This window comes from Bison bison, unplaced genomic scaffold, assembly GCF_000754665.1.
Source record: "Bison bison bison isolate TAMUID 2011002044 unplaced genomic scaffold, Bison_UMD1.0 scf7180017864162, whole genome shotgun sequence".
NCBI classification, from domain to species: Eukaryota; Metazoa; Chordata; class Mammalia; order Artiodactyla; family Bovidae; genus Bison; species Bison bison.
Genome location: NW_011494734.1, coordinates 1,382,458 through 1,405,852, shown reverse-complemented (window position 1 = coordinate 1,405,852; position 23,395 = coordinate 1,382,458). Strand labels below are relative to the sequence as shown.

The 23,395-nt window shown below is 44.9% G+C and overlaps 2 protein-coding genes across 2 annotated transcripts in view; one reads left to right on the top strand and one right to left on the bottom strand.

Annotated features, from left to right (window-relative positions):
- The window catches only part of CDHR3 (cadherin-related family member 3), a 68,595-nt gene extending 57,544 nt beyond the window's left edge, over window positions 1-11,051 (bottom strand). The window contains exon 1 of the mRNA XM_010841454.1: window positions 10,879-11,051. Within this exon, the coding sequence (XP_010839756.1) occupies window positions 10,879-10,924 (46 nt within the window). The 5' untranslated portion in view covers window positions 10,925-11,051. The remainder of the gene's footprint in view (window positions 1-10,878) is intronic.
- Window positions 7,715-8,314, top strand: LOC104989697 (GTP-binding nuclear protein Ran-like). The gene has a single exon (XM_010841453.1). The coding sequence runs from the start codon at window positions 7,715-7,717 to the stop codon at window positions 8,312-8,314; it is 600 nt and encodes a 199-aa protein (XP_010839755.1).
- Window positions 11,052-23,395: the final 12,344 nt, after the last annotated feature.

Below are 23,395 nucleotides of genomic sequence, written 5' to 3'. Positions count from 1 at the left end.
ATGGGATTTTCCAGGCAAGAGTACTGGAGTGGGTTGCCACTGCCTCCTCTAGACAGCCTATTAAAAAGCAGAGACATTACTTTGCCAACGAAAGTCCATCTAGTCAAGGCTATGGTTTTTCTAGTAGTCATGTATAGGTGTGAGAGTTGGACTATAAAGAAAGCTGACTGCCAAAGAATTGATGCTTTTGAACTGTGGTGTTGGAGAAAACTCTTGAGAGTCCTTTGGACAGCATGGAAATCCAACCAGTCCATCCTAGAGGAAATCAGTCCTGAATATTCATTGGAAGGACTGATGCTGAAGCTGAAACTCCAATACTTTGGCCACCTGATATGAAGAACTGACTCATTTGAAAAGACCCTAATGCTGAGAAAGATTGAAAGCTGGAGGAGAAGAGGACGACAGAGGATGAGATGGATGGCATCACCGACTCAATGGACATGAGTTTGAGTAAACTCCAGGAGTTAGTGATAGACAGGGAGGCCTGGCGTGCTGCAGTGCATAGGGTCACAAAAAGTTGGACATGACTGAGTGACTGGACTGAACTGAACTGAGAAACCATAGTAATGCAGCTACAAACCAAGGCACAGCAAACAACCCCCAGAAGTCAGGATGTAGGTGTGGAGAAGCATCTCTCTCAGAGACTCTAGAAGGAACCAACCCTGTTGAGACCTTGATTTCAGATTTCTCGGTTCCTGAATTGTGAGAGAATACATTTCTGCTGTGTTAAGCTATTCAGTTTATGGTAATCTGTTATAGCAGCCCTAGGAAACTGATACAATTGCCACTTATTCAATGTTCCAAATAAATGCATTCTGTAAAATGCTTTCCCTCATTTACTCCTCAGAACAATCCTTTTGGATAAACAGTAGTGTCATCATTTTATAGATGAGGAAACTGAGCTGAAGCACACACAGTGAATAATAAGTAACAAAGTCAAAATTTACACCAAGGTCACCTTCTCAGCCAGCTTCTAACCTTGGCCGCCATTAACCATTGGGGACAAAGTCCCTAGAATGGGAGGAGGTACAGGCGGGACAGATCTACAGGGTGGAAGAATTTCTAGAAACAAACAAGCCATGGGAAAACATTGACTTTTATAAGAGAATGTTTTTACTTCAAATTTGAGGGAGGGGAGACAGAGGAGCAGGTGGAAATGCAGGAAAAATTGAAATATAAACACATTCATTGATACAAGCATTCCTAAATCTAAAATCACCTGATTTCGTTTAGAGACTAAAATGCATTATGCATAAGTTATATTTTGCTGGCAGAATTATCTGGTTTTATGGACAAGGACTGTGCAAGGACTCAGAAATATCAATACAGCTGAGGTTTAGGGTGATGTGAATACAAATGGATTTTTTTTTAATCTATTAAAATTGACTTTAATATTATAGCATTCTTGTGATTAAAAAAAACCCAGCAGCAATATAGTATGTCTAGAGTATTTAGAGGCAAAAATTTCCCTGAAATAGTTTTTCAAAATGAGCAAAATAATCAATTGCTCTGGTGGGTTGGGTGTTGTGGGTATAATTCCCTCAAGCCCTCTTTTCCCACCATTGGAGTCTCCAGCACACCGCCCTGCCCAGCCAAATTGTTCACAAGAGTGTTCCCTTTCGGCTCAGCAGGGCAAGACAGTCATGAGCAAACGGAAAGACTGGCAATTTGTTTCCAAGGACCTCACCTGATCTTGCTGCAGTGATTTGTGCCTCTCTAACCAACAAGGAGGTAAAGAAAATATTCGGAGAAGGCAATGGCACCCCACTCCAGTAGTCTTGCCTGGAAAGTCCTATGGACGGAGGAGCCTGGTAGGCTGCAGTCCATGGGGTCGCTAAGAGTCGGACACGACTGAGCGACTTCACTTTCACTTTTCACTTTCATGTATTGGAGAAGGAAATGGCAACCCACTCCAGTGTTCTTGGCTGGAGAATCCCAGGGACAGTGGGGCCTGGTGGGCTGCCGTCTGTGGGGTCGCACAGAGTCGGACACGACTGAAGTGACTTAGCAGCAGCAGCAGCAGCAACCAACAAGGAAAGAGGCTTCTATGTATGTTTAAGCAAAGATGTAACTCATTAGATTTTTCTCATGAACAGCCCAGGTTAGGGCTTCCCTGGTGGCTCAGTGGTAAAGAATCCTTTTGCCAGTGCAGGAGACACAGGTTCAATCCCTGATCCAGGAAAATCCCACATGCCATGGGAGCAACTAAGCCTGTGCACCACACCTATTAAGCCTGTGCTCTAGAGTCCAGGAGCCACAACTACTGAAGTTCATGTGCCCAAGAGCCTGTATTCTGCAACAAGAGAAGCCCCTGCAGTGAGAAGACCGCACTCTGCAACTAGAGAAAAGCCTGCGCAGCAACAAAAACCCAGCGCAGTCAAAAATAAATAAAATTTTGAAAAAAATTGGCAAGCTTTCTCTGTAAAGAGCTTGATAATAAATATTTTAAAAAGAGAGAGAATAGCCCAGGGTAAGGTAGTGCACAGCCCAAAGGAACAGACTAAAACTAGTAACCACTCACCTTCACTGAGCACCTATGCACTGGGCATCGTGCTAGGTATGCCTGATTTCATCTGCTCTAACCGTGGTCCCTGGAAGTAGGCATCACTGCCACCACTTCACACCCCTGAGACTACACACCCAGTAAGTGGCCACCAGGGTCCTGGTTCACGCATCTGGGTCTGTAGATAGCAGACTGCGTGTCTCTAGGCTTTTGATCCATGCTTGTCGGATGACCCTGCACGTGAGATGGATTGTGGATATTCTATAACCTGGTAACACCATAGCAAGACGGTGCTGGGGCTGGTAAGAGATTGGACTCTCCACCTAGACATTAGATTTGGGTGATGTGACATGTAAGAGGCCTTTTAGGGGAACAGCGTAAGGAACAGTGCTGGAGTATTAGCTGGGTACAGTCTCACCAATGAGAGGCTTGCTAAGCCCTACTCAGAGGTTCCCACAACCTCAACCTCAACAGGGAGATTACTGCAGCCACCAACCTTGCTGTGGTAAACTGGAGAGATTGCTCACCAAATATCCCCAGCAGATAGCCTCTACTTTGCTTTGTGGGTAGTATATCCCTTGATCTTATTGCATTAATCATAACTTCGATAAACTCTGGGTTTGAGAGGCTAATTCTAGAGAAGAACCAGTCTTCCAATCCAAGGCATCTGACTCCAAGGGCAGGGCTCCTTCTCATGGTTCCATGCTGTCTCCTTACACTTACAGGGCTTGCCCGGGTCTCCCTCGAGTGGCCCACTTTCTTATGGTGGTGAGGGAAGTATTGGGGAGGGAAAAGCGGATCTATCCAGGGACGCTCAGGCACTTTGTGTTGGAAACTGTCTGGATAAAGCCAGACTGTATCTGTGAATATTTCTGCGGACGTTCTTGCCGGACCTGTTCTGCTCTTCATCTGGTGGTCTTTCCTCCCAAGAAAAGGTTATGTGTGCCAGGGTTGTGTAGCTGAATCCTAAAAACTTTGAGGCAGACACTCCAGGGACATTGATAAGGCAAGTGGCCAAGCTGGGATCTCCCAAGTCTTAGTCCAAAAACCAGTTCCTCCAGTTTCTTAGCTATTAAAAGCAGTGGTAACAGTATTAATAGTAATAACTAGTGGCAAGGGTCCATACTCTAAAAATAGAGCAATTAATATGGTACAGAATTCACCAAATATTCAATTTGTTCGTTCTACAGATAAGTTTAAGGGACGTGTCCAAAGGCACTCTGCTAATCAGGCCTTCCCCGGCAGAGGGAAGGCCAGGAACCAGGGGCCATCTCTCCCTAAGACATGATGCACTTTCCTTCCAAACTTTCTCTGGTGGTCTGAGTGCTGGAGATCAAGAAAGAGGCTTTAATAGAATTTGACTTACACATGCATCTTAATTAAGAAGCAAATTAGAATTGCTGGATGGGTACACTTTGAAAAAGAAAAGGCACACAAAATGATTATCAGTCACTGAGCCCACTGAAACATCTAGCCTATGGCTGAGAGCTTCGATGGATGATGGGTTTGCTTGTTTCCAAATAAGCAAAATCACTGCCTTGCCAGAAAGGGTCCAAGGAGGCCCCCTCACTGGAGCCCACGTTGGGATAAGGAAGGCCTCCGTAGCCTCTGTTCCAGGGGACGAAGCTGGCCACCTGGGTCTCTGACACCAAAGGTGATGAGGTGGCTCAGGAAGTGTGGGGACATTCCTTCTTCTCCCTCAGGGGATGCAGCTGCTCTTTGACTTACTACTCTGTTTTAGTACACAGGGCAGTACTCATCTGAGGCTGTCGCTCAATACATGCCTCTTCCTTCTAGTAACTAATCAAAATCGTAGTGAAAGAATCCAGAGGAATGTTGTGAAAGGGGCAAGAGAATTGGAGTCAGAGCCAATCTGAGTTTTGCTGCTACTTGACTGTGTGGCCTTGGGCTGGTCCCTCAAGTTCTTTGGTCCGTATGTCCACTCTGTCTCTCAGGGATGTGGGGCTACACTGCAGTGGCCATTAAACATTTCCAGTTGTTCAATTGTTCAAGGAGATGCACAGGACCCAAACGAGAATGCTTCCACATCCACAGTTGATTACAGAAAATGGAGAAGGTATAGCAGTTACATTAAAGTAAGGATGTGTGTCCCAGCTGAATGCTACCTCATAGCAAGAGGACGGGAGAGGCCCAGAGCCAGCAGGCTCCTGCTATCTTCTTTCCCTAAGGCCATAGCTAAGTGTACTTGCTCAGACCAGAAACCACCAACTACATCACTGATACCTTGGAAACAGTGAATCCAAATTAGAGTCTCTGCTGGAACTGTTTGTATTGAATATTTCACTGGTCCTGTAGGCACCATCCTGTTACATAACTAGTCCCAACAGCAGAGCCCTCTGATGGGCTCACCAAGACCAGGGGCAAATCGTCAATCTCACCCTCATCAATGAACATTGCTTTTAGGCTGGGGCAGACTATCCCCAACCTCTAGGGACCCATGGTTACAATGCAGTGCTATTAGTCAGCAGGCTCCATGCCTTGAACGAGAGTTAGTTGTGTGCAGGAACTTTAGCAAAGCCACTCAGACTAATTCCAGTCCTACTGGAATTCACTCTCATGGGTACCATATAAGAACATGCATATGCTCTGTATACTATAAAACATTATAGAATGTTGTTGTTTTAGTATATGCAACATCTTCCTGTGTCTTTCATTTTCACAGTGTTATACCTTCCTGGATGGGATGCTCACCCACCCACTTTGGGGGGCTGACTCATGCCCCCCAAAGGCTAATGGAAGGTAGGACACAAAAAAGGTATCAGGCTTGTTGACCTGAGTTTTGTCGACTGAGCACCACCCATGGTACCCATGAGAGTGAATTCCAGTAGGACTGGAATTAGTCTGAGTGGCTTTGCTAAAGTTCCTGCATACAACTAACTCTTGTTCAAGATATGGAGGCTGCTGACTAATAGCACTGCATTGTAACCATGGGTCCCTAGAGATTGGGGATGGTCTGCCCTGGCCTAAAAGCTAAGAAAAGGTGGTGAGACTTCTAATGATTCTGTAAATGACACTAGGTCATCATTAGCAAGAGAGGGAGGTGTTTGTCTTAGAGCATCACTCTGGTTCAGACTGAGAAGGGCGGGTTTCTTGCCAACATCTAACTCTGTGGAGATGGAAAAGCAGACAGATTCCAGTAACTTGAGTGCTTCAGTGGGAGTGAGGGAAAGACAACCAAGTTCCCTTGGAAAAGGAAGAGGAAAGTGGGGCTGAGAGGAGGGATAGCCTTTGCTTTTCTGAGGTTGTCTTAATAGGAAAGAGACATGGTAGAAAAGAGGAATCTTTTTGTAACATTCTTTGGATCCCATATATAGGATTAATCACCCACAGAAAGACTTTCTGGAAATGGACTACATCTTCCTGCCTTTTCAAATGATGAGAGCATTAAGAAGGATGTACACCTACCTGGTCCTCATGGAGTGTAAAACACTGAGCCTTGGGTCTCTTTTGATTTCCTGACTCACCTACCTGGGGGCCAGGCCCAAGTGGTAGACTCGTGGATCACCCTAGAGAGATCAAGATGACCTCACATGTGGAGCTCAGCAGACAAAACTCGTCAACGAGCCTGGTACCTTTTTTATGTTCATGTGGATCTTCCAGATACCAAGGAGAGCCTTCTCTCATTAAACATCCTGGCATTTTTCATTTCCATGAGACTCAGACAAAAGCTAGTTCCCTGGAGACTTTCTCAAAGTGGAGACCGCCTCAGTGTGCAGTGGATTTAAATACACTGAGGGGCCTTTGCTAAGTCCTCCATCTCCCAGGAGTGACACATGTTCCTTTGATACTGATGGAGCCAGAGATTGTTTCACCCCAACTCTTTCTTGTGCTACAGCTGAGTCTTGTGGAGTTTATGTTTTTTAAGGGCCTTGCTTTCTAAGTTGTTGCTGGAAAGGGACACTTTAGCATCCCAAAGAGAAAATGTTTTCTTTCCCTCATCTTAATAGGAGGTGAAAAAGACAGACGCCAATCTCAGTGCCAATATTAAGCAGGCAGAGGATCTAAATTTCTGCATTTAGCGGATATCAGTAAATGAGGAGGGAAAAAAACAGGCCCCCAAAGGGATAATGATCAACAACAACAAAAATTTATTAGCTACCCTGTATGTGTTGGTACTCAGAGACCACAGAGGAATAAGAAATATGAAACCTGTTATTGTAGGGCTGGCATTCCAGTTGAGGATTCCAGGACAGACACATAATGGATGAATTATAACTCCTGCTACTTTTCGGTGAGCACTTACTCTGTGTTAGGTACTCTACTAAACCCTTGACACCCGTTCCACGTGCAGGCAAGAGGAATGTACCCAGCTGCAAACACATGTTGTATCCATGTGCAGAATACAGCAGAAAGAGCACCCACCAAGAGCTAGGGCACTCTGGGAAGGCTCCGTGGACGGGTGGGACTTGCCTGGACCTGGAGGATACACACCAGTTAGACCAAATGAGAGGAACAGAATACTGGAAAATGGTACTTTGTCTGTGATTACTTTGGTGATGCCTGTTTCCAATCTGCTGAAGGCAGGTACTGTGATTGCTCCCCTCCCCCAATCCTCTGTGACCCTGGTGTTTTTGAGATCAAGGGTAAGGAGTAGGTTTTCAGACTCACCTAAGAAAGTAAGAGAGGAGCAGTCTGCATCACAGCAGACCTTCCAAAAAATTGTATTTGACCCGTGGAAGCAAAAGTGCAGTACAGTGTGTGGTCTTTTGGAGGCGGGGGGTTGGGGATTAGCATGTGGTTTTTATTTTAAAATCTCAAGTATTTCTTGCAGATTTTTGTGACATGTTTCTTTCACACATCTGATGAGGAGATACCAAATGATAATGTTTCAGTATGAGATGCTGGGTTTTTCTAACCTCACTCTTCCCCTAATGACAATAAATGTCACCTCTTAACTCAAATGATTATGGTCCTAAAAGCCTATATTTCTGGGAAAATCTCCAATGTTTAATTCAAGTAAGAGTTTGAGCAGCTCAAGGCCCAACTTCACACTCACAGTTCCTCCTGCCCTCTAAAAGTTCAAGGTTAAAGAGAGTTCAATATTATTAGGAGACCCGTGATTTATTTATTAACAAATCAAAGGGGAAAAATCAAATAGTCTTATTTATAGATCTGGAGAAAAATTTTGATTTAAAAATCCATTTTGGGCTCAGTCAGATGGGCTCAGAGATGCTTCTGGAAGTAACCGCGATGGCTGCCCAAGGAGAACCCCAAGTTCAGTTCAAACTTGTATTAGTTGGTGATGGTGGTACTGGAAAAACTACATTCATGAAACGTCATCTGACTGGTGAATTTGAGAAGTATGTAGCTACCTTGAATGTTGAGGTCCATCCTCTTGTGTTCCATACCAACAGAGGACTGATTAAGTTCAATATACGGTATACAGCTGGTCAGGAGAAATTTGGTGGACTGAGAGATGGCTATTATATAGAAGCTCAGTGTGCCGTTATAATGTTTGATGTAACAGCAAGAGTTGCTTACAAGAATGTGTCTAACTGGCATAGAGATCTGGTACGCATGCGTGAGAATATCCCAGTTGTGTTGTGTGGCAACAAAGTGGATATTAAGGACAGAAAGGTTAAGGCAAACTCAACTGTCTTCCACCAAAAGAAGAATCTTCAATACTATGACATTTCTGCCAAAAGTAGCTACAACTTTGAAAAGCCCTTCCCTTGGCTTGCTAGAAAACCGATTGGAGACCCTAACCTGGAGTTTGTCGCCATGCCTGCTCTTGCCCCACCAGAGGTGGTCATGGACCCAGCCTTGGCAGCACAGTATAAGCCGATTTAGAGGTTGCTCAGACAACTTCTCTCCCGGACGGAGATGATGACCTGTGAGAAAGTGGAGATGGGGCCCAGCGTCGGAAGTCGAGTTTTATAGGCAACTGTCCTGTGACGTCAGTGGTGCCGCGTGTTTGCCGCTTTATTACACAGCTAAGCAGAACACGTGCTTAATCTTTGGATGCTGAAGGAGATGGATGGGCTTTGGAGTGAATGTGGCAGTTTAAAAAAAAAATACCTTCATTTTTTGGACCCGCCTATTTAGGTGTTTTGGAACACAGTCGTTTCCTCCTTGAGTTTCAAATGTAAGACTGCCATAGTCACATGACAGTATTGAGAGGTGGAAGCTTGTTTGTTACTGTCATTGCCATTCCTTTTCATTTAAAATCAGAATAAAGTTGTATTCCAAATATCTAAGCAAGTGAACTCATCTTCTGTTTAAATGAGCATTTTAAAACCACTAACAGGGAAAGTTGTGCCATGTCACTACTTGAATTGCCTTCACTATTACCACTTAATTTGAAGTCAATTAGGTTAAATGCTCCTAATTTTCTGTATACTTGAATCATTTCACACAAATGTAATGACGAGTCAACAGTATTGTATTTGATAAGTTGTTAAGAGGTGTAAATAATATCGATAGTTAGGCTAAAATAACATCTACCCCACCTGGCTTTGGGCTTAGGTAGAGTCACCTAGAGATGAGATTTATGTGACCTGTCAAAGGTGGCATTTACTTCAGATGTTTCAAACAGGTAAGAATTATCTTTGCATTTTTTGGCAGAAGTGACCATTTTCTAATGTAAAGCTTGTCGAAGTCCAATGAATTCATACAAATGGTTGCAGGAACTTGAGAGACTTCTCATTTGTTAAAAGTGAATATAATTGTGCATTTACTTTTTTGTTCTTTGATGTTACATGTTTAATGTAAAGTTGGTATTCTAGGAAGATGTTCCACGTTTACCTGCTGTTAAGTACTCCCAAGCTTTAAAGGTTATCAAAGATTAAAGATTTCATTGGACATATCACCGTTTTGATGGTTTTTCTCCCCCCAAAGAATTTTTGTGGGCAGTGCAAGAATACCACAGGATGCTGCAGCATAAAAGTAGATCTTAGGTAAGCTTCTCAGTGATGTGAACCGAATGCCAAACTTTCAGCAGATTAACCATTTATATTGTATGGTTTCCACATGTAAACATGAATTGGGTCTGTCTTGCCTAAGTTTGATCTCGCTGCACCATACTGTCGCAACTAGAAATCAAGACGAGCTATTTTGCTCTTGTAAGTACTACTGTACTATAGTTCAGTTTACCAAAGTTCTTTAAAGAGATGTCCAAGTATCCTTAAAATCCATTTTTATTTATAAGCAAATAGCCTAAATAAGAATAAAAGCTATCTCCTTAACATATAAAAGATTTCTATTTCATACCAAAAGTTAACATGACGCTTTATGGAGAACAAGACAAGAGTGTACACTCTTATCATTATTTAACAACAGTCTGAAGGTATAGGGCCAGTAGTTGAAAAAGAGAAAGAAAAGAGATATAGGAAAACAAGGAAGGAAAAGTATAAACATTTATTATTTTCAAACCTGAAAAATCCATGAAAATCAACAGAAACATCATTACAAATAAGATAATTTATTAACAGAATTCCATACATTATATAAGCATCAATTAAAAGATAAAAGGCAGAAGAAGATTTCATTTACAAATGCTAAAAAATAAAAGAAAAAGAACTAGAAATATAATCAAAATGTGCAAGATCCATATGAAAAAAATCTCACAATACTCATGAGAAAATGAAGACTTGAACATATTTCTAGAACCCTGTTCTTGAATATAAAGACTCCGTGTCATACATAATCAGTAACATTTACTAAGCATTTACTAGATAACAGACACTCCTCTAAGTGTTTTACTGTATAACTCATCAAAGATGTAAATTACCCCTAAATTAATCTGCAAATGTAATATGATTGGATTCCATACATTATGCATATACTACCTATTCAAAAATAAGATTTAATTTAAAAAGCTCAATTTCAATAATCCAAGCTGACAACACTGAAAAATCATCCAAGATTCTTGAAGCTCTTGAATAAGGAAGAGGGAGTGCCAGGAACACGAGGTGAATCTTTGCCTTCTGTAAGAAATTTTCTTCTCTCAGGACTAAGACACTAGCCCCTCTGCACCTCAGTTTCCACATAGGGTGACTTGGCAACCTCAGCTTGCCCCTAGAGAGCTCCAGAGTAAGGCCAGAATCTGCACAAAGACTAGCTGACGTACACACAAAGCTCTGCCAGGAAAGTTCTTTCCCCAGCTTTAGGTCTTGAAAGGACTATACAGGCCAAGAGGGGAAGTGAAACAGTCCGTATGAACATGGATTAGATGGGGCTTTTGGGGTACCCTCTTCTCTAAATATCCCACCCAGCCTCACAAGGCTCCCTGATGCTGACAGTCCCACACTTGAACAGGGCCCCCCAGGGGCAATTTCCTCCTTCAGGGACTTTATCACACAATGATATCTAACAAACTGAGTGGGCCAAGTCAGGGGGTAAAACGGAGTTCCTACCTGACAGTGCACCCAGGAGAAGCAGGAAGAGGACGACCTCCTGCATCTTTGATAGTTCACTTCTGTGTACATCTTCTAGCGCATCTCTTCTAGCGCATCTTCCAGGGCCTGAACCCTGCGTTATTACACCTGGGGTCTATTCTAGGTGCTGATCACCTTCTGTTTCTGGCTTTGTTGCCACTCGAGAAATCAAACAGAGGCTTTGGTGTCACTAAGGGAGACTCTAAACACCACAGGACTATTTGTTCTCTGATTACCTGCTTCTGTGATGGCATGGTACCAAGAGGTCAGCCAACCAGCTGATGGGGTCAGCTCAGAGCCCATCTTGAAAGTCCACATCCAAGGTGCGTCTGCACAGAGAGCCCCAGAAGAGAAGTCAAAAGACCAACAGAAGAGCAGAGACACTGAGGTGATGTGAAAAGCTGAACACAGCAGTGTCATCCCTGACAGGCTCAGTCGTCCTGTCACCAGGCACCTTGTCATCCACAGAAACGGGTAGGAAGTAAGAATTTTTCTGCTGTTCTGAATTCATGAGTCAGACTCAGACTTGGAGATTAAAGCATTCATTCTAAAGAGAGGAGCCAAGAGCTGGGGCCAAGGAGACAAGCCAGACCCCTTCTCAAGGCAGACTCCATCCATGTCCCCACAACTCCCTCTCCTGCCCCGGCAGCCCTCAAAGACGTCTGTGAAGGAAGATTTTGGCGGCAGTTTGAATGCACAGGGAAGTGATGTGGCCCATCCCTGGGGCTGCATTGCCCTGCTCCATGCTTCCGTGCCCTGTACAGCCCTGTGTGAGGCTGCAAGCCCTGGTGAGTGAGACACAGCTGGAGTTCAGCATCCACTCAGACACGGATCAGTGGCCGTGCAGAGGGAGGGTGGGAGTAGAGCAGCCTGTTCCCTCAACGTGGTGCAGAAGGAAGATAGTGGACACAGTGGAAGGAAACGGGACTTGGACCCTCTCTTCTGGTCCTTTGACTCAAGAAATGCCTGCTGGGGGAGGGGTGCCCACCCAGCAGCCCAAGGTTGGTGGCAAGAGACGGGTGGGGGCACCAGGGACATGAGCCACTGGGAGACCCTCAGGAGCTCTGAAGACTACATCTGCCCTACTAGTGAACCAGCATCTGGATACACAGAGGTCAGCCCTGGCCAGTTAGTCTGTAAGAGCCCCCAAAACTGCCACAACAGATCGAGAGAGACAACACGGAAGGCCGGCTAAGGAGCCATGCTTGTACCCTTTCCTCTCCCTCCTCCACAGGCAAGGAAACCAGACAACACCCCATACCCAGGTGCCAAAGCTGCAGCAGGGGAGAGGCTGAAAGCAAGATTTAAGTTGAGTTTGAGATGGAAACTGTGAAAGCTATCAAGGACGATGACTAACTGAAAGTGAACAGGAAACAAGCTATTAAGGAACAAGAAAGGGAGATGTAACAGAGGCAGATGAAAAACAATGCCTGGAGGAAACAAAACCATTTCTGTTTATATACCCCTGGATTGAGACTTCTAGATAAACCAGTTACAGCTGCTCCTAGGCACAAGGAAAGTAAGGCTCAGAGAGGATGTGTAACTTGCCCATTACATCCAAAACTTCGCCAAGTCCTTTCTAGCCTCCTCAGTGCCACCTGCAGCCTCTTTTTCCAGTTTGGCTGCCACCGCTGGGGCTTAGGGGCTTCCCTTGTGGCTCAGCTGGTAAAGAATCCATCTGCAATGTGGTTCGATCCCTGAGTTGGGAAGATCCCCTGGAGAAGGGAAAGGCTATCCACTCCAGTATTCTGGCCTGAAGAATTCCATGGACTGTATAGTCCATGGGGTTGCAAAGAGTCTGACACAATGGAGTGACTTTCACTTTCACTGGGGCTTATTTAGGTCCTGGCATCTGACTGCGATTGTCCCCATAGCATCCAATGCATCCTGTAGGAAACCGTTAGGTTATTTTCCCAAAAGTACAATTTTGATCCCTCATTCTTCCCTTGAGAAAAGTCAACTTTTCCTATATAAAGCAGGAAGTGAGATTCAGAATATAATGTCAGTCTGTAGGTAAGTTTCTGTCTAAAATAGGTAAATGGCAAGGAAAACATAGGTTTTGTTGTGTGAGCTTAGGCAAATTACCTACCCTTTCAGAATCTCAGTTCCGCTTCTACAAATCAGGAAGAATAACCTGTGATGCAGCATTATTGCGATAGTCCACGAGCTAATGAAGTGAAAGAAACTGGCCCATAGCATGTGTTCTAGCAATACTGTATTTTTCCTAATAGGGCTATAGTAAAAGCTGCAACATAGTAGGTAGTCAATAAACGTGGGCTGAAAAAAAAGATGACTAAACAGTTGCCAAGTTACCAATTCTCACCTCTCAGTTTTTCCTGTCATATTGGTTACTGTAAATAATCCATTTCATTATGCATAATTAAAGCTGAAGTGATGCCTCAGATTAAGTTATGGAAGACGTCAGAATAATTAAGGCTTTGAATGAAAGAAACTCACATCTGTTTAGTTTTCAGCCTGACTGCACAGCGTTCTTCATGTTGCCTTGTTTTCACCAGAAATAGGGGAATCTCCCGTTCCCTCCCCTCCCTGGTCCCAGGATCGTAAGGGTCAGATTTTGGAATTTGCTATGGGATTTTTTTCCTCCTGTAATGACAGCATCTATTTCTAGCCCCTCAGGTTGTTCCTACCATTATGGTGGTATATTGTCCTTTTGTTGGCTCGCATCTCCTTCTGAAATCGTGTGGTCCAGGCATCTAGGACCCAGCTGGGCCAGAATCACACAGAGGCTGAACAGGACCCTGAGGCCCCCTGCTCTCTTGTTCTGACCTCTGAGATCCTAAGTCCTGATTCCACCCAGGTCTCAGTCAGGTGAGATGAATTGGGTAGCTTGAGGGCAGGCACCCCTCTGGGGTCACATGGAAGACCTGGGGACACTTCCACATCATGTCTGGCCCAGCAATGGTTCAGACCCATAAAGTACCTGAAGGGACTTTTCTGGGATCCAGCTACTGCAAGTGTCTAATTTGCTAGCAAAGGCCTTGTGTTCTGAAGATTCGTCAAATTGGAACTTGGAACATACTTTCCTACAGATGGATGACTTGCCACCTACAAACCCTTACATTATCTATAATGTCCTTGATACACAAAACGCTATAGACTTCACACGAGAAGTAGAAGCACTGCTGTGAATGTTCGAAAAGTCCAGCTCCTTCAGTAGGTCTGTGGGCAGGGAGGGCCACCTTTATGTCTGTGGGGAAGCTCTGTCCGTGGTTCCCATTCATCCAGTGCTGGAAAACTGGGGACTTCCAGGATCCAAACCCTGGGACAGGACCCCCAGATCATACCATTCACGTGCCCTTGCCTCACAGGCCCCTCTTGGGCAGAGAGTGCTCAGGGCCCAGCACACATTCTCAGCAGCAGCGGCCATGCTGATGGCATGAAGCTGCTTGCAGGAACGGGAAGCAGTCCTAGACAGAGGCTTCCCCATGTAGCTGCTGTACCAGCACGCACACAGCTCCAGCACTCCACTCCCAGGGTTCTCTCACACATCTGTCTCCCGTCAGCCCTAGCATGCCTTTCCAGGCCAGAGAAGCTCTTAAACTTTATTGCATCCTGGTTGCTTCACATGTAACACTGAGCCAGATACATGGCTAGTGATCAAAATATTGTGGACTTACTGAATTTACTTTCTACTCCCTTGCCCTGTGCCATTCTCTCCCCTACCCAAAACACCCATCCAGTGAGAGCCCCTCAGCTCTGGTGGGGAAGGAAATTAAATTGCACAGCCTTCCCTACTTCTGGAACCTCAGGAGCACTCACTCCTAGACTGGCCATGAGGATCCCCTCTGAAGCTGAGCCTCAGTAGGAAAGGAAAAATAATTTCCCTCTGCCCTCTGAGTCCTCAGCTGAGACCCCAGTAATAAAAGACAGATTAGCCAGAGAAAAACAAGCAAAAGTTTTAATATGTATACTTCATGGATACACGGGCCTCCCTTGGTGGCTCAGCAGTAAAGCACCTGCCTGCCAACACAGGAGACATTGTGGGTTCAATTCCTGGGTTGGGAAGATCCCCTGGAGAAGGAAAGGGCAACCCACTCCAATTCCATGGACAGAGGAGCCTGGTGGCTAGAGTCCATAGGGTCACAAAGAGTCAGACACAACTGAGCAACTAAACAACAACAACATGGATGCACAGGAGATAGCCAGGGAAAAAGTGATTTCCAGGGTAGCTTAGAATTCAAGATTAAACACCATCTTAGTAGGGAAATAGGAGGTGGGGGGGTACCTAATCTTACAGGGAAGAAAATTATTTGGGGGAAAGATTTTTAGGGCCCTTAGAAGAATAGAGAGGAGGTGTGATGGTTTTTGATAGAGTTTGTCTGGATGTGGTGTCCACCTCTAGGCAAAACACCACATCTCTTTTCAATTTGCATTTTTCATCTTGCGATTGAGGTTGAGCATCTTTCCCCAATATTAAGGAATCAATACTGCTTCCTTTTCTTTAAATTTTCTGTTCATTTCTACCATTTTTCTACTGAATTTTTGATACATCTCTTGCTGGCTTGCGGGAAGTCTTGCTATGTTAAGGAAATTAACACTTTGTCTGTAATAGGCATTGCACATATTCCCCAGTTTACCATTTGATTTTTGAATTTGTTTATAGGAGTTTAGGCCATGTAAAAAATGTTTATTCTTACATAGTCAAATTTATCACTTGTAAATTTGGAACCATGGCTAAGTAGCACACAAAATCTCTCTGAGATAATTTTTAAAATTTCATCTTTTCTTCTAGTGCTTTGTTATGGTCTGGATGTTTGTGTCTCCCTAAAATTCATATGCTGACATCCTGATGCTCAATCTGATGATACTAGGAGATGGTGCCTTTGGGAGGTGATTCACTCATGAGGATCCTGGAGCTCCCATGGAAGGCATTAGTGGCCTTATCAATGAGACCCCACAGTGGCCCCAGAGGGCTAGCTCCCCCTTCCAGCAAGTGAAGATACACTGGAAAAAGGGTCATCACCTGACCGTGTTGGCACCCTGATCTCAGACTTTCAGACTCCAGAATGCTGAGAAATACATTTGTGTTGTTTATAAGCCATCTGGTTTGTGGCATTTTGTTATAGCAGCCTGCATGGACTAAAGCATACATTTATCATTTTATTTTCCACTCCAAATATGATCTATTTGGAGTCATCCCTTCAGGTGTGAGGTGGGATTCAGTGGGAATTTCTCTGTCCACAGCTGTCTCAAAATTCTCTTTAGCCAGCTGAGCCAGAGCCCTCCTGGTTGGCGCCACAATTTGAGGACAATGGAATACTTTTTACCTACATCTCCAAAGGGTGGTTATGCTTGGGACAGAATTATTAAGTCAAGGAAACGCCTTGGGGAGCTCTGAACCAGAAGACCATGGTCAGGAAGAAAGAGCAGCTTCTGCCAAGAGATGCCAAATGCACATATGCAGGACTCTACATGTGTATGAAGGTGTTACCAGGAAACGAGAATTTCTGTCTAGAATTTTCATTTAAACTGATTTAGAAAATTTAATCTAGCTATTTTCAGATACACGCAGTCAACTTCACTGCCTTCCTAGCCAGTCTGGTTTGATAGACGAGTCACAATCAAGATTTTCTTCTTCTTTCTCCTTATCCCTGAAGCTGACACCAATGTCTGGCTGCTTTCACATTCGTCAACATGGTGTTGAGGGCTTGGGAAGGGGGTGGGGGCTGGATACCTACTTTTTGGTCCTCTGATGACCTGCTGCTTCAGATGAACCCCATCCTTCCAGTCTCCAAAATGGCCCCCCAGATCTCCTGCAGTCCTGTCCATGGGCTGCATCCTTTCGATGGAAGTGGTGTCTCCTTGTTAGGGTCTTAAGGCCCCATGGGTCTGCTCTCCTCTGATATCTTTTCTGTCTCACTCAGGAGTCTTGTGTATTTTCTAATGACCACCCACACCCCTTTAAGAATACAGGGAACTCAGGATAGCCTCTGGCCCTATATGTCATACTGGCATTTCTACCCCATTGTTGATACAGAACAGTGGAAGCAAGCTTACAGTTGCCCTGCACTTCCTCCATCAAACAGAGCACAGGTCCCTTCCACTCTCAGATCTCCAAACTTACAAAGATTTTCTTGCACATCTCCAGCAGACACACCCACACCTGTGAGCTGGCCGATGTAGGGAGGATTGAAAGGATGCACGATTTCCGTGCTGCATCTAACTCCTTTTAACTCTTCAATCCTCCTCTGTTTGGGTTGAAGGCTTTATTGGTTGGCTTGGAAGAGGGGAGAATGTGGTTGGAGAGAAAGCAGGGAGAAATGGGTGCTGCTTGCTCATAGCTTACTTCAGTTTCCTTCTGTCTATACCTGGATGGGCTTCCCAGGTGGTTCAGTGGGTAAAGAATCCGCCTGCAATGGAGGAGGTGGAGACGCAGGAGACATGGGTTCTATCCCCGGGTCAGGAAGATCCCCTGGAGGAGGGCATGGTCTTCCAGTGGGAGGGCATCCCACTCTAGTATTCTTGCCTGGAGAATCCCATGGGCAGAGGAGCCTGTCAGGCTACAGTCCATAGGGTCTCAAGGAGTCGAGCACAACTGAGGTGTCTAAGCACACACGCATGCCTACCTAGATAATGGATTCTGAAGCCAAGGAGTTTGTGTCTTTGTTTTCTGTTTCTGCACTGTTTGGATTATTGGAAACTAGGACGGCCATGACAAAGTACCACAAACTATGGGGCTTTAACAACAGAAATTTCTCTCTCATCCCAGAGACTAGAAGTCTGAGGTCAAGATGTCAGCAGTTGGTTCCTTTTGAAGGCCCTGAGCAAGAATCTGTTCCATGTTTCGCTCCTGGCTCCTGGTGGTTTGTTAGCATCACCCTGCTATCCATCTTCATCTTCTTATAGCATTGTCTCTGTGTGCATGCCTGTCTCTGTATTCAAATTTTCCTTTTCATGAGAATGCCAGGGACTTCCCTAGTGGTCCAGAGGGTAAGAATCCACAGGGCAGTGCCGGGGACACAGGTCCCATCCCTGCTCCGGGAAAATCCTCACACAGTTCTCTAAAGAAACTTGACTAATACTAGTACAGTACCCGGGATTAGAATTTCAACACACCTTTTGGAGGAACACAGTTCAACCTGCAATAGAAACTATTCAGGGTACAAGTGAACCATGTGCGGGCCTGGGCTGAGGGAAGTATTGCACTAATATTATACATGTGCTATACTCCAGGTCTGCTGTCATTGCCAGTGGCACTGCTTGACAATCCCACCAGCGATGTGTGAGGGCTCCAATTTCTCCACATCCTCCATTTTCTTAATCTATAGGTTTCCCCTCTGCCTCTTTTTTCTCTTGTAAATCATTTTTTGTTTATTAAACTGGGTCATTTTTCTTATGGATCTTCCCACAGTCTATATTCTAACGATTATATTCCCATGCATTGCTTAAAATGTTTATGTTTTTGCTGTATTTCCTGTTAACTATCCCATCCCAGGCAATGCACCCCCGACTCCACTCTGGCCTTGTATCTCCACAAGAACATCAAGCCTTTGCTGTCCCAGGGCCTTGGCACTCACTGTTTCCTCTGTCTGGAACATCCATCTCCTCCACTGGCCCCGTGACTGACTCCTTGTCAACATGCAGGTCTTCAGTTAAATGTCCCTCTTCTAAGAGACCTTCTTTGACCACCCACTCCTGATCACTCTCCCTCCAAGCCCCCTCATCCCATTCATCCATGGAGCTGACCACAGTTTTCACTGTGTATTTCTTCATGAGGCTATTTATTTACAGCCAATCAGACTGTGAGTGCCATGAAGCAGGGCCCACATCTGTTTTGTTTCTGACTGCGGTCCAGTATGGGTCACAGCACCATTAACTTGTTAAACAAATGAATGAATCAACACAGGAATGTTGGACCTGAGCTCAAACAAGTGGCAGGATTCTGTGTATCAATCCAATCCCTAGATCCCAGACAGAGGCTATTACAGAGAAGACAGTCATAAATGAACCACCCATTGTAAGCAGAGGAATCAATTAAAGCCCTGTTTACATTTCTTTGTCAAACATAATCACCTAGTGTTTGAATTAAGGTCAGGCTCATTGTTTACAGCCTCGACTGAATGTCAGAAATTGATATGGATTCTACAAGCTTCAGTTGCTTGATTCCCAGGCCAAGGGCCTAGCCTTCCTTATCCAGATGTGAAGAACTAGGAGAGGAGGTACTGGTCCCTCTCAGGTTTGTCCTGTAACATCCAGAGACGTTCTTCATCCTTTCCCATCACAAGATAGGTGGGGGCAGAGCAGGAAGCCCATGGACTTGGACTTAACCTGGAACCCTGCTCCTCTATTTATGTGCTTTGTGACTGGGCAGGTGACTTAAACCCCTGACTCTGCTTCCTCATCTGCAAGGTAAAAATAATAGTACTTTCTCCCTTGCAGAGTTCATTGTAAGAATCAAAGGGTGCATCTGTGTGAAGTATCAAATTCTGGGCACCTTGAAGCTGCTCAGACACAGTATCATTGCATCCCACAGAGAGGCACTGAGTGCTACATTGTTGCCAAGATTTTTAGGAAGATCTTTCCACTTACTGATGCTTATACCACCATCATAAAGGAAGGAAGGAAAGAAAGGAAGAGAGGAGGAGAGGAAAGGAAGGAAGGAAGGCAGGAAGGAAGAAATTTTTCCTTCAGGTTAAAAATTACTACCCTTTACAAAATCACTGTAAACAAGACCTTCATTGATAAATTTTCCAGCTACTGTCGTTGTTCACGTACTTTAAATCTTTTTTTGAAGTAGCAGGATATACATTATCAAAAAATTATAAATGAGACTTGCACTGCACTTTTAAGTTGCAGTAACCAAATTTATAGTGATGGAAACAGAAACCTTATATCACAGCTATCTCTATAACAAAAGCGAGCATTCCTACAGTGCCTTCATGTGCTAGAAAAGGCTCGACATATTTACTATCCATTAACTCATTTAGTCTCTACAACACCGCTGTGGGACAGCTGTACTAATATTATCCTCCTTTTTACTCAGTGAGGAAACCAAGGCACAGAGAAGTTCAGGAACGAGCCCAGTGTTACAAATCCAGGAAGTGATGGAGCCAGGATTCAAACCCAGGCAACTCTGCTCCAGAGTCTGGGTTCCCTGTCACTGTATTGGTAGCCTGTCTGTCTCCGCTTATTGGACTACAGAGAACACCCACATACACAGATAACACACAAACAGAACAGTGCCCCTTGCTCCTAGCACTTCTCTATTAATCCTATCCCTGTATTCATTGGGAAAAAAAAATAGCTGTGTGGGAGGGATGTAAGGGGAGAACCCACAGACCTGAGGAGTATATCTGGTTTGGTTTGGTTCTTTCTTTTGTTCATTTGTTGTTTGCTGCTGTAGCAAGAAGTCCTGCTGTCACTCACTGAACTGGGGGGCCGGCGGAGTTGGGGAGGCGGGGGCTCCACCGTGGGGAAGGAAAGGAAGGTGTTTCTGGGATCTGGGTGCTTATGACTCTCAGTGTTCTCAGCTCAGGGTGTTTTCATCTCCCTAATGAGCACCAGCACCTGCTAGCAAAGCAGTCAGCTTGCCTGTGGGGAAAAAAAGGATGGGATGAATGAATGCTCTGTGCTTTGTTTGAGGGAGAGAAGAGCCCCAACCCTTGATGGATCCCTAGGGCAAAGGCCTGAGAAGAGGGGCTGTGATACTGAGGGGGCCAGCACCAGTGTCTCTGCAGTGAGAGCCCCCCCTAAAGACAATGGGTAACCGGAGACCAACAGGGCCCGTTTCCCAGTGAAGAGCTCTATGGTAAAGCTGGCCCATGGAACCACCCACCAACTTAGACTGAGGCCTGAGGCAGCAACCTGAGAGCTCAGAGGCCCTGGCCTCTCGTGGCTGGAGGTCTCCTGGGCTTCATGGCAGGGGGCCCCATCACACAGGTCTGGACCCCTTGAGTCTTACCAGTGCAGCTAGACTCTGGTAAAACTGAAAAGAAGAAAGGTTTTATTCAATGCCCTCAGTTTTGGATGTTTCTCCAACAGATTTCCAGGAGAGATTTTTTTTTCCTTTTTTTTTTATGTGTGTTCCCCATCATGAACCCTCCTCCCACCTCCCTCCCCATCCCATCCCTCTGGGTCATCCCAGTGCACCCAGGAGAGAATATTCCAGCAAACAGTTATTCCCGGAAGTTGGTGAGTTCTCCAGCCATATGAACTTGAGAGACGAGGGGGAGGGGGATCAGGCAAATAAAGGTTTTTACTCAGATTTTCTCTATTCCTACCGTAGCAAAGTGGTCTGAGAAAAAACAATAGCCTTTTCTCTTTAAGTGTTTCTGGGGTTTTGAATTTGGCAGGGTCCTTTCTGCCTGAGATGTATGCACTTTTTCTGCATTTCCTCTTCATGGGGATAAAGACTCTGCCCCATTAAGGGGATATGAAGCAAGGGAAAAAGATGTGGGGAAGGAGGGAGCCCACCAAGCCCAGGCAGGGGCTGCCCTGTCTCTGACCTTGGCAGAAGTGCGTGGTTCCACCAAGCTGGACCCAGGGCTCTCTTTGCGTCATTGCTTTGTCTGCTTAAGGATGATTGGCTGATTTGATTAGTTGACACACTAATGTCCCTGGGAAATTCTAAGTGATGCAAACAAGCATGAAAGGAAACACAGAACAAGCTGAGGTTTCTATGTACACAGGATAGAGGACAGCTCTGCTTTCAGGCATCAGTTCCCCGGGTTGGTAATTAATGCTAAGGTCTTGTTAGAGTGGAGGCCAAGGCCAGAGTTTCTTTGAAGAGTTTTCTATAGAACAGGGTTGGTTGTGAGCTACTTGACTCACAGCCTTTGATGATGTGTATCTGCGGGGGATGGACTACACCATTCTAGCCATGGCAGCACCCCAAACAGAAAGTGGCCATCACTGAGGAAGAGTCAATTCAGAGCTCCTTGGGTTCTAACCAGGAAGTTGGTATTTGTGGCAGATGAGGTTTCAGAAAATGATAACCAGAAGACATTTCTTTTTGAGCCAGATTAAGGAAGACACATTATGTGTGTGTTTAAATACTGTAATTTGAATACATGGCCTTTGGCAGTAACTGTTGGATTGGCTTAATCAGTTACACATGGTGTGCACGTGTGTACCTGTGTGTGTGTATATGTGAGTACGACTAGGGTGGACCTGCCAGAGACTCCCCATTTCTATCCTCTTCTTGAGGAATTTGTCCTCCTATGAACCCTAGAAGGAAGAGTCAGTCTACCTTGTTTATACAGGTGACTGGACCACAGTGTTCAACCAACTCAGGGGATACTAGGTCATTGTTGGGGCTTTGCCTGTCATATTTTCTCTCTTTTTTTTTTCTCTCTCAGAACATTGACATAAGAGACATGGAGATTGTCCAATGACGATGGTTATGTCAAATCAAGATGGGGGAAGTGTGCCAATGAGTAGGTGGAAAGGCAGAGAGAAGCTGGAGACAGGAGCTGACACACCGAGGAGAGCCGGAGGCCCCAGGAGAGAGGCAGGGACAGCTTGAGACGCCAGCACCCCAGCTCCACGCCAAGGGATCTAGAGTCTTCATTGCCAGCCTCAGTGTCTGGAAGTTGTGTGTTGAATCCTTATGTCCTGACAGTAGCCCCTGTTAAACTCAACTAGTCTGAGTACTTCTGTTCCTTGCAACTAAATAGTCCCTAAGACAATGTGATTGGGCAAGATGAGGGAATAGATGTCTTAGACCCCCAAAGATAAGCATATTGCAAAGAGAGTTGTCAGGATGTCTGTGATTTACTTTGAAATACTTCAGCAAGTAGGGTCAGTCCTATTGTGTGTGTGCTGGTTCATTTAAGCTTTAAGTTTCTACTCTAAGGACCATCAGTTGCTCTAATGGAAAATTCCACTCCAGAATAATCAGCTAGGATTTTATCAGAAAAGCCGCATTCCAGAAGCCACTACCTCGAATGCTTCTATGATCGTGTCTCACTGACTACTTATGGCTTTGTTCTTTAGCATAGTGAATGTGAGGAATGGATTTTTATTGTTGAAATTAGTTCATTGTTAGTAAGACGAACATTAGAAGTAGACTCCTGTTGGTGAAATTAAAGACATTCAAGATGGGTGGATTGGCTAAAATATTATAGCTATGTACCATTCTTCCCTGCTTTGTGAGCAGCATGGCTCATGGCCACAGAGACATGTGGCCCAGGAAGGACTCACCGCCTGGCTGCAGGTGGTATGGTCAGTTGACTCTGTCAGCCACCCACACCCTCACTTGTGGAGAGCCTTCTTGCCCAAAGCCACTCTTCCTGGGGCAGCCCTGATCCAGTGACTGAGCCAGGTGGAGAATAAAGCCCCAGCCATTCTGACCAAATGCAAGACAACCCTGATGGGCAATATACAGTCCTGAGCTCAACAATGGTTGGTTGAGGCCTCATGGGATGTGCATTGTTGTTCAACTTTTCCCTCTGCCTAGTCTTCCTTTTTTTTTTTTTAGAAAAATTATTTATTTTTTAAAAATCTTTATTGGAGTATAGTTGCTTTACAATGTTGT

Excerpts from the sequence above, each read along its gene's own strand:
- LOC104989697 (XM_010841453.1), top strand. The coding sequence starts at position 7,715 with ATGGCTGCCCAAGGAGAACCCCAAGTTCAGTTCAAACTTGTATTAGTT.